The sequence below is a fragment of the Enoplosus armatus genome, chromosome 18 (assembly GCF_043641665.1).
Source record: "Enoplosus armatus isolate fEnoArm2 chromosome 18, fEnoArm2.hap1, whole genome shotgun sequence".
Classification (NCBI taxonomy): domain Eukaryota; kingdom Metazoa; phylum Chordata; class Actinopteri; order Centrarchiformes; family Enoplosidae; genus Enoplosus; species Enoplosus armatus.
Genome location: NC_092197.1, coordinates 17,638,627 through 17,657,791, shown reverse-complemented (window position 1 = coordinate 17,657,791; position 19,165 = coordinate 17,638,627). Strand labels below are relative to the sequence as shown.

Genomic DNA, 19,165 nt, shown 5'->3' with positions numbered 1-19,165 from the left:
AAGGTGGGGTGAACTAATCAGCCTGTGCCTTTAAATGACACGTACATACTGTATACAGGACTCATGTTCTGTCATTGAGAAATGGACAAAGGAGAGCTGTGGGGATTGTCACATGTAACGTTCTTTATATACAAAAATATTTCAAATATAGTATGAAAATGGCTTTTTCCATCTTTGAATATGTTGTAATATGCAAAAAAGTCATAAAGGGTAAAAAGAGTAAAAACAGAAAACTGTAGGGGCATTTATTTTATCCTTTAGTTTGATTTTGGCAGCTACCTCAGAGACTTTTTGGTGGAATGTACGGTATATTATACACAAATATTAGTTGGTAATAAAACGGCCAAAATTAAAAACATTTTTTTTTCCAACATAGAATGTTAAGTAGCAGATTGTAACATTTGATCAAAATGCATTAAAAAATTTGAGAAATAATGGGAATCTGTAGACTTCGAGAGGGTTGGCAAGAAACACACGCACACAAGTACACATACACACACATCTTAGCCTAAATATGAATTAAATGTAGATGGAACCACAGATGTGTTTTCCTGACGGTGCCAGAGGCTGTTTGTAATATAGAATACTGGATCACACCCTCCATCCAGAAGTGACATACAATAAATTGAAGTGATTGATGTCCTTCCATGCCGCCCAGAGGCCTTAATACAGGTCTTCTCTTTTCTTTTCTTTTCTTTTCTTCTCTTTCCAATTCCTGGATTAGACTGCACACCGCAACTTATTTATAGCTTGCAGTCTTTCACAACCTGCATGATGATTGGGTGATTGTCCAGGAATTGATTCCCAATTCTCAACATCTGTTGGATTATTGTGCTGACGTAGTATAATCTGATCCCACTCTGACTGATTGACCATCAGCATTTCATGATAGTGACACTGGCCATTTATGTTGTTGTTGTTTATGTATTATACTTTGTAATGCTGCAAATAGATTTAAAATACATTTTATACTGTATTATGGATTTTTTTAAATCAGATTTTCTCGTTTATTTTAATAGTCATAGTAATATTCAAAATAATCAAAGGTAAATTCCCAAACTCAGTTTTTTCTTTTTGTAAAGAAACCACCAAAAACAATTGGTCCTAAACATCCTCTCAAGTAGCACAACCTCTTAAATTCCACCGCAGAGACCGTGCTGCGTTTCAGAATCTGAAAAACATTTGCATAAGCTCAACTGAACTCAGCTCATCTGCCTGAGCAATCAGCTGAAGAATTAAGGCTGTGTCAAAGTCTTCCCGCCTCACCAGCTGACTCCGGGACTGAACGCTGATGCAACAGAGTGCATTTCCACTTCATTTTCTCCTCCACACCAGGCATCCTGGGTTCCCCAGAGAGAGAAGAAGTACAATATCCGCTGCCGCTGCAAACAGAAAAGAGAGCTGCATGTTACGGAACTCTGATCACAGATACACAGTTATCTAAATATCTCATTTACACAGATCATAAGAAGAAAGGGAAGACTTTAAACCTGCCTTAACTGCTTTGCCTATTTACACATGTGTTTCGTTTTTCGTTTCGTTGGCAAGTCCAATATTCACTCTCCTTGTAACTCTCCTTTTGGTCTCCACCAACTCCTGCAGGAAACATCTGGCTCTGCAGTGCTAATAGCTAGCAAATTGTTCGCTATCTTTGTCTGTCTGACATACAGTTGTTTTATCAGAGCGTTTGATGAGAGCAGTTGGACCGAACCAAAAGTAACTTAGCTGCATCCGGCTGTTGTTCGCCAAGATATAGTTCCAGCATGATGTAAATCTGTTCATGTACAGGTTGAACAAACAAGAGACAACTTTAGAGGTGGTGGAAGAGGTATTTTTGAACATTAGACAAAGTCAGGCTAGCTGTTTCCCCCTGCTTCCATTCTTTATGCTAAGCTAGGCTAACAACATCGTGGCTCCACTTTTGTCGTTAACACACAGACTCGAGATTGATATAGATCTTTTCATCTCACTCTTGGAAAGAAAGCAAATAAGCGTATGCATTTCTGAAAAGATCAGAGGATGTTCATGTAATGTTCAGAGAACGAAACTAAACATGGAGAGCGAGACGGAGAGACACAGAGAAAGACATGAAGATTGAGTGACGAGACAGTGATGAGATGTTGGACATGTAGAATGAGAAATGATGCAGAGCAACACAGTGAAGCTTCTGCCATTTATCCTGGTGTGTGGGCTGGTGCGTCTCTGACAGCTGAGACAGAGGGTGTGCTACTGTATGTGTGTGTGTGTGTGTCTTCATCACCCATACTGGGGTGCATAATATAGATCTCCAGCCTGCTGATTCAGCCGCCCCGAACCTCCCATCACAATTACAGCCAGCGTGTGGCAGCGCTCCGACACTGGCGTCTGCAAAATGTCACCATGCTTCACACAGCCCATCAGTCCGGAGGTCTGTCCCCCGCTAACAGGCCACAGTGTGGAAGCGCTCTCAGACACGGAGGGTGCTGACTCCCAGAACCCCCCCCCCAGCTTTGGGCATCACCAAAATCAAAAAGTTGCTTACCAATACTACAAAGTGCTTTGGTTAAAATGTCAGGACTCATTTGTTTTTAGGGTTTTCAGAAGAAATAAATTAGCAGAGTTTATTTAGACTATTACAAACAGGTGAAAATCACATAGTGAAAACAATGATAAACGTATTTAAGTAAAATCATCAGATTTTTAAAGCAGTACAAGACAACTGTCGACTTACGTACGCGGAGCTGCATTTACATGGCTGTAATATTCAGGTGTCCATATACTTTGTTTGGGTGTCGTACAAGCTAATAATCAATGAAACAACCTAAGTCAAATAACATGGGTCAGTGTTGGGGTGTGTGCCTGCCCTCAGCGGTGGTCATTGGCCAGTAACAAGCAAAAGCAGTTAGCTGTCTGCGCACGTGTGTGTGTGTGTGTGTTGTATTGTTTGTAAAAAAGTGCAAGTCATTTACCAACCCCCAGCCACGACGGCTCATATTCAGAAGACTGAATTGTGACACCTATTTGTCTGTGGACAGTTTATTGGAAGTGGATGTTTCAGAGCTGAAACTCTGAGTTAAACAGTTGTTTGGCCGTGATAGCAGGCTGAGCTTTTTGTTAGCGGGACATGATGACGGGAAGACATTTTTTAATTGCTTTTTTTTTTTTTTTTTTTTTTAAAGTTGATGATATTTTTCTAATGACGCAAGTTGGCAAAAGTTTTTGTTCAGTCAGCCAAGTTGGTAAAAAAATAAATAAATAAATAAATACATTCATATTCACAGCTGTGGATGAGAAATGGGAAAGTAGGATGAAACATTTTATTTGGGACATTGATTTACCATTTCAACTAGAATGCCTCTTTCTAACTTAAATTAAGCATACAGATTGTATAGTAATGAAACATTACGGACGTTATTTAAAAAAGGTGATTTCAAGAAAATGAAACTACTTGACTACAAGAGCTTATTTGTACTGGTTGCATTTTGCATTTTGGTTTTCCCACATGAGGTTTCACACTTTTTGTTTTATTTATCAGCCACAGCAGCAAGAAATTGAACTATGCTTACACTTTACTGATGATATGCAGACAAATTCATTCTATATACTGTACGTGCTAAATGTTAATGACTTGCTCTTGACTTCTTAGAAAATCTTTCTTACCTCTTTCTGTGTTGTTTTTGTGTTGCGTCTGTGTGTGTTTGCGTGTGTGTTTGTGTGTCCAGACCAATGATGTAGCAGGAAACACCTGGAACTGGCTCTACTTCATCCCCCTCATCATCATCGGCTCCTTCTTCATGCTCAACCTGGTGCTTGGTGTCCTATCAGGGTAAGTCATCACTTAAAGTAGATACACAAATTCCAGGTGGGCTCCAGGCTAGGGTCATATTACATGTAATTATTGCTGATCATGGCTGGTTATTTATTATTTATGTTTGTTTTGGTTTTTTTAAGAGAATCCTGGAATTTGTTTGTGTGCTGTTTGTACATTAAACATGTGTAATGTCTATGTGCATCTCAAACAGTCAGGAGTTCAAAATGCTCTTCTTTTACTTTTGAAGATGTTTCATAAACAGCAGCTTATTTGCATTTTGTCTTCACTGTCTATTACTGGAAATTGTGTGAGCTGTGTTTGTTGCAAGAGGACCTCTTACTGTAAAATACACAGTAAACAATGAGTTTGGGGTAAATGGGAAATGAGAAGTTACATTGAGAACATGATGTCAATGCTTTTTGAATGGGCCTCTGTTAGACTCTTTGAGAATACTTTAATATTGCATCTGAGGGTACTTCTGTATTGGCTTCAGATTCAAACCCAGCCTATGCACTGTAGATGGAGAGTGCACTGTCCACCAATCAGAGATCAGGGCTTCAAGACAGTATCGTACCTGTCTGTTAACTACAGTAGAGAAGAGGGTTATCTCGTGGCTGGTGGGAAGATGCTGAAGTGAGGGTGAATTGAGTAAACGAACGGAGTATTCACCTCTCATCCTCCTCATCATCTAGAGCTTCCCCCTTTTACTGTGTCATGAAAAGGCCTCGCTCTGTGGCTTTAATCATCCTGGTCCTCTGACGTTCGTCCATCTCATTGTGCCTGTGGTCACAAAGAGTCTCTTCTCACCTCGCTTGTCTCAGCAAAATCCGGATGAAAGCAAACATGTTTGCGTTGTATTCCAAGATGAGGAGTGGTTTTCTTCTTTGTCCCATGCTTTCAGTGTTGCTGTCCACCACATTTTTTACATTGTTTCATCAGTTATGTTTTTTTACTAATATATATTTGTGAAGTAGTCAAAATCAGTCAGAAATGTAGTCAAAATCAGATTTTACCTTTGCTCATGAGACACTGATGATCGGACTTTGTCAGAACATTGAAAGAAAAGATTGTCTTCTATCACTGTTGGTGCCACTTTCATTTGTCCTTCAAGGGTCGGGTGATATTACAATATCTAGTGTGAATAACAGAAGTATTGCAGGTTCATTGCATGTCAAACTGTGTGAGTCTTAGAAAACCTTTGTTGCAATGTGTCAGACTGTATCAGTGTTGAAGCATGTCAGATTGTGTGGTGAATACATGGCGAATCACAGGAATAATGAGACATGTCATCATCATCTCATGATTTCGAAATGCAGCGAAAACAAGCTTCGGCCATTTGGTCCCGAATCACTGAAGCCCACAGTGTTTATGCTGAGCTCTCATGAGTCCTAAATCTGATACATCTCTAATAGACAGCCATGAAACTGCATGGCATGTCCACTGTTTTTCCTCTGTATCCACACATTTAAGTGTTCATCATTTTCAGAAATATCTTGTAACACAGCTCCAGCTTTGCCAACGGCCTTTTTCCTTTTTCTTGCCCTCAACAGCTGCCCAGCTGTCATCTGAACTCTGCAGTTAATAATTCTTCAGATGGAGGCTTGAACCGCCATTTCATCAAAATTCCCTAGTTTGTTGGTCTTGTAATTCACATAATCCTGTTTGTGGAATGGACATGTGCGGGCTCTCTCCAGGCAGAGGAAAAATTTAGCTATAAATCCAAGTATAAATACAGTATGATCAAATGTTATATCTAGTTGTTCTTTCTGTGTATACGAAAGATCTCTGTATGTGTTTCAACAGAGAATTTGCCAAAGAGAGGGAGCGTGTGGAGAAGAGGCAGGAGTTCCTGAAGCTTCGGAGGCAGCAGCAGATCGAGAGAGAGCTCACCGGATACTTGGAGTGGATCTGCAAAGCAGGTTAGACTCATCTCTGAAACAGCGTGAGAGCTGGCATGTATGTGTTTGTTGTGTTAAAAAAGCATGACAAACTGATAGAAAGTCCCTCTCTCCTTTCTCTCTCCCGCTGCAGAGGAGGTGTTGCTGGAGGAGGAGGATGAGATAGCAGAGGAGAAGTCCCCGCTGGATGGTGCGTGGTACAAGAGGAAACAAAACCTTCCAGGTGAAAACTAGTTTTAGTGTGTGTTGCCTGCTTTAGCATGGTCCAGCGCCACAGGAGGCCGATGGTAAAGCAGGCACAGAGAGGTGCAGGTTACAGCGTCAATGTGCTGTGCTAAACAATGTGACCTGGTTCTCTTTCACCTTGTGGAGTGAAGTGGAGGATTAATTGAAACTCAGACATACTGTACTGACGTTATTATTATTATTATTATTATTTTTATCCAGAATGATGCAGGTGTTCTTTAAAGGCCAGATCTCTATACTGTATATATAGTCTACAACTTGAGCTATCCAAAATGTTTGTGTTTCTCAACTCTATAATAAGAAGTATTAGCTTGTTAGCTTGATATGATTGTGAACTTGACACAAGCTTAAAATGAATCTGGAACTGCAGGCTCACTCACAGTTAACTCTTTTTCAGATATGAATGATTTTCTTTTCGTACAGACACAAAAGTTGATACAGTTTGGAGTTTAGATAAAAACAAGTATTGAGAAGCCATCAATATCTGTTTGAAGTCTCTGCTGGTCGCCTGGCAACCTCACGGTGAAAGCAGAGCATAACCTCCTGTAACTCCACAACTTGTTATTTTTCTGCCAGTACCAGTGCCAGTAGTAGCTAGCTGTTTCCCTGTTTCCAACCTTAATGCTAAGCTAGGCTAACTGTCTCCTGGCTGTAGCTGCGTATTTAACGTACAGACATGAGTCTAACTCCCGACAAGAAAGCAAATAACTGTATTTCACAAAACGTCCACTATTTATTTCTTCAAATCTCAGTTCGCTGAAAATTGGACACATACTTTAATCTCTAGTTTTATAGGCAGTTCTTCAGCTTTACATTAACCCCTTTGTGGCCATGCCAGCCAATCATATGTAAGAGCAATCATATAATTATCACTTATCATCAAGTTACTGAGTGGTGATCGTGGTTTCCACTCTGTACTCTTGTTCCCTTTATTTCCGAAGGAGCACACAGTTGTCCAGCTCTCTCTCTCTCTCTCTCTCTCTCTCTCTCTCTCTCTCTCTCTCTCTGTCTCTCGCTCGCCCATGATGTCAGTCAATTAGACCTGGTGTGAAGGCAAGGGTTAATTATTGGGATTTACAGCTTTAGTCTGATTGGATTTGTTTAAGTAAATTCACTATAACACGCTCCCAAACACACACACACACACACACACACACACACACACACAGAAATTTGCCAGTACACGGACACACACTGGAAACACATCCATGTTGATGATTCCAGTAAAGTGACGGCCCCCACTTTATTTTCTCAATTAGTTACATATCAGGGATTAAAAAGTCAGAGTACACAGCCGTAGAAAAACCACTCTGATGTTGTTGGAGCAGAAAATATGGAGTGGAATGACAGGTACGAGGAGTGGAGCAAAGTGCCAATCATGGCTGACTGACTCAGTGGGGGTGATTTGAAAATGCTTTGTTCTGAAACCACCATTTAGTCTTTTGAGGGAAAGTAAATTATCCTATCGGGCTGGATATTTCATTAGAGAGAAAAGATGATGGGTGAACTTAAGATACTTTAAATTTGTTTTACAAAAAAAGCATAATTTTTCTTGGCGGTCACTGCAAAAATCTTCTCCTTATCAAGTCATTTTTGTTGAGTGACATTTTTAAGTGATTTTAAGTCAACCTTGTTACAACCCTGGGCCAATATTTCAAATGTTAGTCTACAAACAAGTTGGTTTCAATTGAGATTTCTCACTACACTGACAGATTTCTTTTTTTTGCAGTCAGTTACAGACAAAAAAGATTTGATCAGAAAGAGATTGTTTTAGCGTTGCTGAGTCTCAGAGCCTCATTCATTTCGTTTTGCCTCCCTGCAGCCTTTTCGAGATACGGGGTTGTAGATCTCAAGGATGAGCCCACTGCTCCAGTGACACGGAGCTGGTCACGTGACGATCATATTCATGTTGCGCTGGCAGGTTTTCATTCCAAGTCTGGCTTCAAGCAGAGGGCAGAAAATCTCCAAATGAAAAACATGATTGATGCCTGCTATTCATAGTTTCCAATTAGCTCACCCCTCCCTCCAATTTGCCATACACACACACACACACACACACACACACACACACACACAGTCGTGTTTCCATCACTTCAGAGGACATTACATTGACTTACATTCATTTCCTGGAGTCTTACCCTAACCATAACCACTACTTGCCTAATCCTTACCTTAAACCTAACCTTAAACCAAGTCTTCACCCTCAAATTGAATGATTTACATTACGGGGACTTGGATTTTGTCCCCAAAAGGAAGGGGAGTCCCCACAATGTGACTGTACAAACAGATTTATGTCCCCACAACATGAGTAACACAAGGTCACACACACACACACACACACACATATCCTGCATTGGGACGAAGGTTGTTCCATTGAAATACAATTTGAAAATGCTTGTTTTTCTTGCTATAATCGACACTTTCACAGATTTAAATTAAAGAAGTTTTGTAAAACAGAACAGCACCATTCCTATATTACTATTACTATATTATATATAAAGACTCCTATGTGATCATTTCTCCTCTCCTGTCTGTGCTGTTCTCTTTACAGTCCTGAAACGAGGCAAAGCCAAGAAAGGTAAAAATGACCTGATCGGTGCTGAGGAGGGGGAGGATCCTTTCGCTGACATCTCCTCTGTTGGTGAGTCTTACATCTTTTTATCCACGGCCAGCAGCAGACCACCTCTGACCTTCACATGCTGTCTGTTCACAGAGTCGACCTTTACAATGAAAGCCACCATGAAAGCCTGTCTTCTACAATGAACATAACCATGCCCTCTGACTCTCTGGTCTCCGTTCATCAGATCAGCATGTCATGTCACCTCAACACTATAAAACATTTTGTGAGATATCTCACACAAACTTAACAAGGTACATTATAAAAGCAGAGTCATCTGCATCTGGAGACCTAAAGCTCTTTCTCTTGGCCGTAGAAGCACATCAACTTCAGGGACAAGAAGTATAATTAACTTTTCTAATTAGACTGTTAAATTAAAATAGCAAGAGAATCACCTGCAGCACATTAGAATTAGACTTTTTAATATTAATGGACTTCGTGGTCCCACACAAAGACAACATGTAATTGCTTGTCTGTGGGTTGGAAATGAGCATAAGCAAGGTAATTGAAACCATTTTGTTGCCTTCACTGCTTTTTTTCTGTCTCATCTCATAACTGTTTTCCATAAAATTAAGTGCCATGGGAATAGATGCTCTGCACAGTCAAATTTCATCTCTCATCTCGCTAGTTTTACACATGATGCCTGCAGTCCTGCTGCATGGCACAAATGTATTAGGTAGAATATTTTTTAATGAGCAGCTGCAAGGAAAAATTCAAGGATCGTTCAGGTGATTTCACGCTTTTCTTTCTGTCCCCTGAGGAGGTATTGTTACTCTTATCAGTTAAAGTCTTGGCCACAAACAACTTTCAGTGTTTGTTAGCAGATGTGAAGTGGAATGGATTCCAACCATACTGTTACATTTCTGTCTTAAAAACCTTGAGGTCCTTGAGCTCTAATTTCCCTACGCCTGCAAACTCTGCACACAAATGAGCATGGGTGTTGCCAACACATTTTCCCAGTTTCAAAATCCAGAGGCACAAGTGTAATCCTGGCTTGCTAGCTTGGGGAAACTGGCAGAAAAAGGGGGTTAGGCACCAAACTCCCTGAAAAACCAACAACTTGTTGTAACTTTCTGTATGGATTTAACTAACAATATACAGCATGTAACTTGTTTTGGGATTTTTTTCCCTTTTAAACAGAGCAAGGACAGTTGTTTCCCCTGCTTCCAGTCTTTATGCTAAGCTAACTGTCTCCTGGCACTAGCTTCACTTTTTCCGTACAGATATGAGAACGGTATCATCTTCTTTTAAGAACAACTGAACATCAGCTGAATGTGTTATTTTTGCTGGTTTAACTTCTCACCTCGCTGCATCGATGTACAAGTGGACTCCAGGGTGTGCCCAGTACACTGTGACATCACTGGTGTGCCAAGAGCTGCAACAGACTTGAAACTTTCAACCACAGAGGGCAGGGAAACACTGCTTTTCAGCCTGGTGTTAAGTTAGAATATATACGAAAGAGCCAAAATCAACACATGAAATTATTATTATTTTTTTTTTTTTTCAGTCTGCTGTTGCAATAAAAGTGTAAGTTCACTCCAAAGCGAGTAGCAAAATTTGACTCCACTACCTGTTTCAAGCAAGGGGTCATTTGGAGCCAGAAAATTACTGAAACCCTACAAACACAAAACTACCCAATAAAAAAAATTGTTTTGTTTGTTTTGTAGCTTTTTTTGTTGGAGTATAGTGAAAGCTGCCTGTAGACATATTAACATGCGTAACCATCATAATGTATATTATGATGGTTAGTCAGACAAATATGGGGTTGCTGCTCATCACAGTAGCAGGAAGACGACACACACACAGTGATTCACTGTGAAAACTGTGAAACAATGACAAATATTTCACCGCTGCACACTCACGCATGTCCTCCCTCACCTCTCCCCATCATCTCTTTCAGCTCCTCCGGGCTCTCCGTTTGGTCGGGCCAGTGTGAAAAGCAGCGGCAAGATGGACAGCTCCTCCTACTTCCGGCGCAAGGAGAAGAGGACCCGGTTCTTCATCCGCCGCATGGTGAAAGCTCAGAGCTTCTACTGGATCGTTCTGTGTCTGGTGGGCCTCAATACTCTGTGTGTGGCCATAGTCCACTACGACCAGCCTGAGTGGCTAACAAGGGCCCTCTGTAAGTCACACATACAAATACACACTCGTAACCCCACACTCTTATGGATGTTGACGGCCTATAAAACGAGTTCCTCTTGGTTTTGTCACTCTTTTGTCCATCTTGAAAACAGACACAGCAGAGTTTGTGTTCCTGGGTTTGTTTCTGACTGAGATGACCTTGAAGATGTACGGCCTCGGAGCGAGGAATTATTTCCACTCCTCCTTTAACTGCTTTGATTTTGGGGTAAGTTATTGTCAGCTGTGACTCACAGGTAGATATCTAACGCTAACCAGCAGTGCTAGCTCTGTTTGGACGGTCATCAAGTCAACCCGTCTGGTTTGGCTCATTGAAACGGAGCCAAATACAGCAGTTGTGACTTTATCCTCTGCTCTCCTCTCTAGGTGATCGTGGGAAGTATTTGTGAGGTGATCTGGGACATGATTAAACCAGGAGCATCGTTTGGTATCAGTGTGTTGAGAGCCCTGCGACTGCTCAGAATATTCAAAGTCACCAAGTGAGTTGAATTCAAATCACACACGTGAAGCTCCAGACAATTAGTACATTAAGGCTTCCATCATTGTTTGCAACCTCCTCAACTGTCAGCCTTTAAAGAGCTAAACCTCGCAGCTAATGCACTGACTACATAGAAACATTACACTTCTGTTACCAAAGCATGATTGGAACTGTAGTGCCAAAACATTAGCGTCTTTCATTATACCCTTCCTGCCTCCTTAATGCCCAGGTCTTTCAAACCTCACACATCCAGTTTGTAATGCGGGCTTTTTGTTATGAATCTGTAGTCTCAAGCCCAAACCGAGATAACCTTAATTACATCATTAGGGTTATTCTTTTAGACTTTGGAAAGCTCCTGTAGAGCTACAGAGAAGACATTGGTACCCCTCACTGGGTCGTACTCCTTATGAGTGTATATTCCTCTATTAGTTCATTTACTCACATGTTGTTGATTTCTGTGTTAAAAATATTCAGACAGGTACCAAAACAAACCTGTGACTTTCATTTCCATGAAAGGTTTTGTACAACATACCATTACCAAACCAAGTGATGGATTTTCTGAGCAGCTTGACCTATTCTGAAAATAACAATAGATGGCATATATTTAGCATGCCATAATGCTGTAAATGAAGAAAGTGAAAACCACTCAAAAAACAGGGTTCAAGGGGTTAAACCAAACTAAACCCTGAATACACAGACAAACGAACGCATCTCATCTAAAACCTGACGTATCAAAATCTGGAGATGCAAGGTTTCAGTGTGGCGGGAGGTACGCTGCTCAGGGTTTTCTTAATTCTCCTCTGTGAACTGACAATCCTGTTAGAGTTTGATGGCAATCCTTTTATTTCATTAGATTAGCTGTAATCCTGTGATTCACCGACAGCTGTAGACCCTGACGCATTGATTCGTTTTACGCCACCTACAGCTCATATTGCCATTTGTTCGTCTCTCTCCTCCTCTGTTTGGGTTGTTTCCCTGCAAGCGTTGTTTGTCTGAATCTGTTTGTTCTGCCACTGATTGTTTGTCAGTTTTGTAGAGTAACATTTAAGTTATGTCTCTGTCTCTGTGTGTTTGCTGCTTCCACTCAGATATTGGAACTCGTTGAGGAACCTCGTGGTTTCCCTCCTCAATTCCATGAAGTCCATCATCAGCTTGCTCTTCCTCCTCTTCCTCTTCATCGTGGTCTTTGCTCTGCTGGGCATGCAGCTCTTCGGAGGACAGTGAGTAATGTCTCTAAACTGTCCTGCCCTCTGACCGCTCTTTCCTCCTCTTTCCATCCATCCACGACTCAACACAGACACACACTTGCACACACACATCCTCTCCTCTTCGCCCCTACCCCCCCACCGTGTGCGATCCCTGGCCCGGTGTGACAGTGGTGACAGACGTGTTGACTCAGCAGGTAGCTGGCAGAGCAGCAGCACCCACTGCGGCCCTTTGATATCAGTCTCAGCAGGAGCTCCGTGTCGTCTAATGACAGGAACACCTCATGATTCTGGGCCGGCTGCATTTAATCAAAGGGCTGGCACCCGGCCCCGTCTGACTCAACTCATACACACACATCTTACTTTCTATCTCCTCAGATGTCACCTCACATCACACAACCGGCCAGGCAGGTTGACTGTGACCTTTTTTTTTTTTACATTTTACATTATGTCACATGCTTTGTTAAAACATTTCTTTAAATATCATGTGTGTATATATATAAATTTACTACGAAGGAAATCCTTAATTTTATACCTAAAAGCCCCTAAGGGATCATTTTGGTTTATTACAATGTGGGTCTTATTTTCTTAGTCGGTTAAGGAAACATTATGTGCACAGAGGATATTGCTGAGATATGGGAACATGGCGAAATCACCACAATTATCCAGATTACCTACATCACTTTAGTTGGATGTAAAACTGAAAGTGAGCCATCATCTCATGACGTCTTTTGGGTTATTTTTTGTGTAAAATAGGTGGAATGCCCCTTTAAGCGTATGATGGTCATCATGACATAATTTGAGACTGTGCGGCCCGGAGAAACTACAGCATTAGTTGTTGACCTGTGACTGACGTGGCCTCTTGTGGCCGTGTGAATACTGATTGTTGTCACTCAGAAGTGAAAGAGGATGTAGTGCAACATTGTTGAAACACCACAAAACCTCTTAACTATGACACTGAAGACAGATGTTCTCATCCTGTCTGTTTCCAACAGTCAACATTAGTTTAAATCCTTTATGTTATACAATAATCCAAATTAAAATTGTATCTCGTGGCACGTGATGTGATGTGCACACCTAATTTTGAGATAATAGATGTGTTTCTACATAGACCCCACATTTACCAATAATCTTTTAATGGAAGCATTGAACTCTGATGGTTTCAGTGTACAGTCACCATTACGTGTTGCTACATATTGCCACCACTGTGTCATGTGGCGTACACTCTCAAATGAAATGCCACTATCACATGAAGTCATGTCTCTTCAGACTGACGGCCTTCACAAACACCACAACTGGATGTCTTTGAAGCAGCAGGCTGTTGCCATGGCGCCGAGCCTTACAACAGTCTGCGCCATCATTAGTATCGCTTTAGTCTCTGGTGATGGACAAGTGTGAGATGAGTCTGACGTCCACATGGTGCTTCAAGCCGGCCGAGCACACTGCTCTCTGCAAATACTGTCCGTACTCACATTCATGCTCATTTGAGACCCACGTTTCTCTCTGAAGGTCTAAAAATGTACCCAAGGTGTCAGATCATTTCTGATTTTTCCATTTTCATCAAGACTCATGTGTAAGTTAAAAATAGGCAATCTGCTTTTCCTATGCTTGAAGATAATGTTCCTTTTAACCTTAAATAGAAGATTAAATGGCTCGTTAAGAAGAAGAGATGCTTTGTAATATAATATTCCAACTTTATTTTTGGCTCAGAGATTATGTTCCTGCTCTCAAAACACCAAAGGTAATCTGCTGGTAAAATTGTGAGAATTGAAAGATAAACAGCTTGAGGCTGAGGATTGTCTCCCTGCTGCGACTCACAGGACATCACCCACAAAAAATAATAGAAAATATGTGATAAGCTCAAAGGAAATGTGCAGGACTTACTGTAATAGAATAATGATTTTTTTTTTTCTGGTTGTTACTTCGTAGCTTTCAGTTTTAAAGATTTGGGCATAAAAATAATCAAAGTCAGAACCACTTTTAAAAGCCAAAGTCAAGTAAAAATCAATGGACAACTTTGCTTCCCTGGAACTTGTCTTGTCAGGCAGTGCTCCCCCAGGTTATGTATCACTCTGACCGAGTTTCTCAAATTGATCATTTTTAAAGTTAGCAAATTCAAACCATTTCTAATTTAACACCTAAAATGAATCATTTGGTTTATGGAGCAACGCTATGTGGCATGGCAGGAAGCACTACAGATACCTTGTGAACTAAGCACAGGTTTAAAAATAAGCCACGCACAACTAACTGCACAGGCAATGTGGCTTTTTTAACTTTCTTTAATTTTTACTGTCTATAAAACTGATAACATAACATGAATTTCAGTTACTTACAGTTTTTAAATAAGAAGAATAACACAAAAATGTTTTTATTTAAGCAAAAGTTTTGGAAAAGATGCTGCAGTTTCAGCCGTCACAAAAACCTCTGTGAGATCCAGGAGGGGCTGATTAGTTGCAGCCCTAGTATACACAGTGGGCTGCCTCTTTGTATTCAGCCCCGGCCTCATATAGCAAAAACCAGTTTCATTTCTTGGCTTCTCATAAGACTGCAGGATGTCATGTATGTCCTGATTCATGTCACAGTCCCAATGCCCTGCAGTCTTTTTCTTTCCGTATCGTACAGCCGTTATCTCCAATCCGCTTGTACACGCCTGTGTGTTCACCGAGATGTGTGTTGCATTCACCTATACAATGTAAACCTGCTGCTGTTGTCTGAAGGATTAGATATGGGGAGGGTTATGGCACAAGCTTGTGGGGAGTCTGGCCTCACATGACTCTTGTTTTCAGGATTGATTTAATGAAGTCCCCACGGATGTTGCTTGGAAGCCGAGCAGCACGCTCCCAATCCCTATTATCAGAGTAAACAGAGGTCGGCGCGCACAGGCGCAGCAGCAAACCGCCACCGCTGCTCCCTGCACTGGGCCCGCTAATCCTCACGGAAGGAGGAGAGGATGGAGGGAGAAGGGTGGGAGAGGGGAGCAGGCAGGGTAGGAAAGAAAGAAAGGAGGTGAAATGGAGAACGTGATGGAGGGATGAGCAATGGGTGGGTGATGGAGGATGCAGTGATGAGACAGAGAGGGACAAATGTAGAGAGAGAAGCACGAGGAGAGAGAGAGTAGGATGGCATACCAAGGGAGAAAGGGCTTATTGAATTAGTTGTCCCTCACCCCTCTCCTCTCCCCCCTCCCTCACCTCCCTTCACCCCCATCTCCCTCCTGCATGTACAGTAAATATTTGAGCCAGACCGATACACGCTGGTTGTTGTTATTAGCCGCTATTGGGTTTTCAGTAATTCATCACAAGCCAAAAGTATGTGGACACCTTAACATAACAGCCACATGTGACAGTTGCCAAACCATGGACACCAGTTCATCCCAGAGGTTTTGGATGAGGTTGCGGTCAGGGCTGTGTGCACGGTTGTCAAATTCCTCCACAACAAACTGGGGAAACCATTTCTTTATGGACCTGGTTTCGTGCACGGGGGCATTGTCACGTTAAAGTCGAGATGAAACAGCATTTCGAGAGCATCTAGCTTCCGTATTGCGACGCATTGACACCCAAAGACACACCAATGTACCATGCTGTTGCTATCTACCTAACTACTGTATCAGAATCAGAAATACTTTATTGATCCCCGGGGGGAAATTACACAACTAGCTAACTAAAATATCTTTACTCAGACATACCTTCATCACAAAATGTTTTTGTTACATGTGTATGTAAAAATAATAATAAATGTTTGTTATCAATATTGGTATCTGCCTCAAAAACTCAGAATCTAGTACGCATGTATACAGTATATATGCACACACACACACGTACACATATCACAGGATCTGCTCTGAGAGGGAGAAACCAGCTGCCTTTTGTGCAGATGGTCGCTGTGGTAACAATGTGCTCCTCTTCCTCTCCTCACTTTTACAGACCCTTCTTCGTCCTTCATGTGTTTTTTGTCCTCGAACACATTTCACACATCTCCTCTATTTCTCCTCTGACTGCTTCACGTGGCTCGCCACATATTTGGCATTACGTGGTTATTCATAGAAGTTTGAAAGACATCATTCATTCAATCCATATAGCAGAAGTAATGATGACATTTTAATTCATATTTCTGTTCAAAATTGTAATCTTTGGTCCTATATTAGGGCCTTTTTGTAGGTCAGTATTTATAAAATGCAATGCAAACACAATCAATGGAACATAGCTGTGTAATTCATAAGCTCTTGCATGCAGATCCCTTAATTGTGTTGTGTAATGTCGACTGTATTTTTTTTCTGTCAATCTGTGTTGTTCAGAACTACACCTTGATATCAAAAGACATTCAAGATGGAATTAAATGTTCATATTTGATGTAGTTTGACTGTTAATAGGCAGTAAATTGACACTAAGTGACACAAAGTATCTCAAGCAGGTAAACAGTCCTCATGCCTTTCCTTGTTTGTTTGGAAAGATTCAGTGGGCTCTATTCTGGTGACAGAACGTTCTAGGCTGTGCCAGCAAAGTGCCTTTTTTTCCAATGTGTACACTGTTGCGTTTTGTATTTCTATGTCTGTTTGGCAATTGCTGTTTCCTCTATTGTGAAATAGCTGAAACGCCATAGCTCACAAAACAGTGCTTTCAGTAATTTTATTTTGGAACTCTGGATTAGAAAGCACTGGTGAGTACACAGTTGTCACAGCACTGTGATAGGCTGGGTTTAAGTGGTGATGGGCCAGCACGTCTCCATAGCCAAGTACAGAAGTACCGACAAAAACTTCATTTCATCTTTTTTTTTCTGGTTAAATAGGAATCTGGAATGGTAGTCTACTGTCAACCCAAGTATCTGTAAAGTATTTGTATGAGTCAGCCAGAGTGAAAGTTTTAATGTCAGGATAGTCAAGGACACAGGTGGATGTAGAGAATACCATGTACTTGGTCTTATCTGCATTTAAAACAAGTCTAGGATTAAAAAGTGATGACTGGAAAGCATCAAAGGCACTCTGAAGTGAGAGGGTGGGAGTAGAATTAGTGGTATACATAATGGTGTCATCAGCATAAAAAATAACTGAAATGTAGTGTTTAGGAGGAATGATGATATTAATGTATAATGTAATTAGTAGTGGGTGGCTGATGGCTAGAGGGCTTGATTTACCGGATATGGATAAAAATGTTCTCCTAATTCCATTATGTTTGCAAAGGCTCCACTGTTGCACAAGGATTTCTGGTGACAACATTATAACAACAATGCCAGTATTCATGAAATGTGGTCGTTATTCCTGTTTGTGCAAGGTGCAACACCATCATTTCTGGAAGTCATTGAGTGTTATAAACTTTGATAACTTGAGGCTAAGAGAAAAACTGTAAAATTGCAAATACACAGAAAAGATTTACTTTCTTGAATCCTTGAAAAAAAGATTTCTTCTCACAACTGTCACCACAATACACATTCAAGATACATTTTGCTCTCAAACTTGAATATAGCTTCTTTTTATGATATTTCCTTCTTCTATTCAACCCCAAATGTTTCATGCACATCCCCCTTTATATTTAAGATGAACCGACACTTGAAATGATGAATGATCACCAGTGTAGGTTATTTTCAGTTGAATGACCCACCCATCCTTACGCATCTCTGTGTCATTCTCTCATTGTCTTCTTCAGTTTCAAGACCACGGATTCAGGTTTTGGCAGGTTTGTTGGGTCATTTGTGGGCTTTCTGGAAAGATTTAGATCCTTTGTGTAGAAAGTATGCATGCGTGATGACAGTAGTAATGATATTGGACTCTACTGTTAACTTTGAAGAAAAAAATCACATCACAACACAAAATAAATCCGCAGCCATACATCTGTGGTTAATACCCAAAGTGTTTCTGTTTTGTTGGGTTCAGATAGCTGAATCCACTTTAGATCCAATTTGGTAGAATACTCAGATTCATTGACCTTTGAGTCCATGAGTCTTGTCTTTTATTTACACTCTAATATTTGTTAGCAGTTTTAGAAGAACGAACGAGATGAAAACAATGACACTAACAATATAGTGCAAGCATTTCAAATTGTAAAGACGAAATCTCCTTTCATTCATTCATTCATTCACTCTGAATCAGTTTTTTCCGACGTTGTTCGTTTGTGTTTCGTCTTTTCCCCGTGTTGAAGTGTGTTCAACTTTCCATTCAGGAGTGCTGTTGTGTTGAGCCCAAAACATACTGGCACTGTAGGATGTGTGTGTGAAGACGGCTGTCTGTACTATACTCTACATAAACCCGCTTCACACACACAGCTGTAGTCGACTCCCCAGAGAAAAAGTGTTTTGTTTTTTTTCAGACTCCCACCTCCGCCTGGCATATCTAGGCTACCTTCATTTCTTCTCTTGTCAGCTGATAGCATGTCTTCGTCTGTGATGTTGTAGCTGTCACGGCAGACGAGGAGAAACTCCAACAGTCTCAGTATTATAAAGATATTTTTACAAAAAGACCTTTCCTGAAGTTTGCTCTTCAGGTGAGGAAGTCAAGATGAGAAAAGAAGATCAAATTCCTGAATCTAAGCAGATTTACTGGACTTTATTTGCTTTGTATCAGGTGGTTACGATGCCCTGCTCTGCCTCCTTTTTGTGCCTATGACACACATCACATGATGCAGCCCTGAGCTGCAGAGGCAGTGTGTTTTGGACTTGAAAGCTGGAGCCATGGCTCCCTGGTGACTAGTGTTTCCTGCTGCTGCATGTTTCTGTCCCTGTCCTTCTGTCTCATCTATTATCAATACAACTCCCTTCATATGTGAATACGCTAGTCTGTATCTGAAGCTGTGAAGGAATCCA

At 41.0% G+C, this 19,165-nt stretch overlaps 1 protein-coding gene across 1 annotated transcript in view; it reads left to right on the top strand.

Moving 5' to 3' along the window:
* cacna1bb (calcium channel, voltage-dependent, N type, alpha 1B subunit, b) overlaps window positions 1–19,165 on the top strand; it is a 153,323-nt gene that overhangs the window by 71,893 nt on the left and 62,265 nt on the right. Inside the window, exons 9-16 of the mRNA XM_070924227.1 lie at window positions 3,702–3,805; window positions 5,594–5,709; window positions 5,822–5,911; window positions 8,486–8,575; window positions 10,452–10,673; window positions 10,786–10,898; window positions 11,057–11,169; window positions 12,257–12,388. Of these exons, the coding sequence (XP_070780328.1) occupies window positions 3,702–3,805; window positions 5,594–5,709; window positions 5,822–5,911; window positions 8,486–8,575; window positions 10,452–10,673; window positions 10,786–10,898; window positions 11,057–11,169; window positions 12,257–12,388 (980 nt within the window). The remainder of the gene's footprint in view (window positions 1–3,701; window positions 3,806–5,593; window positions 5,710–5,821; window positions 5,912–8,485; window positions 8,576–10,451; window positions 10,674–10,785; window positions 10,899–11,056; window positions 11,170–12,256; window positions 12,389–19,165) is intronic.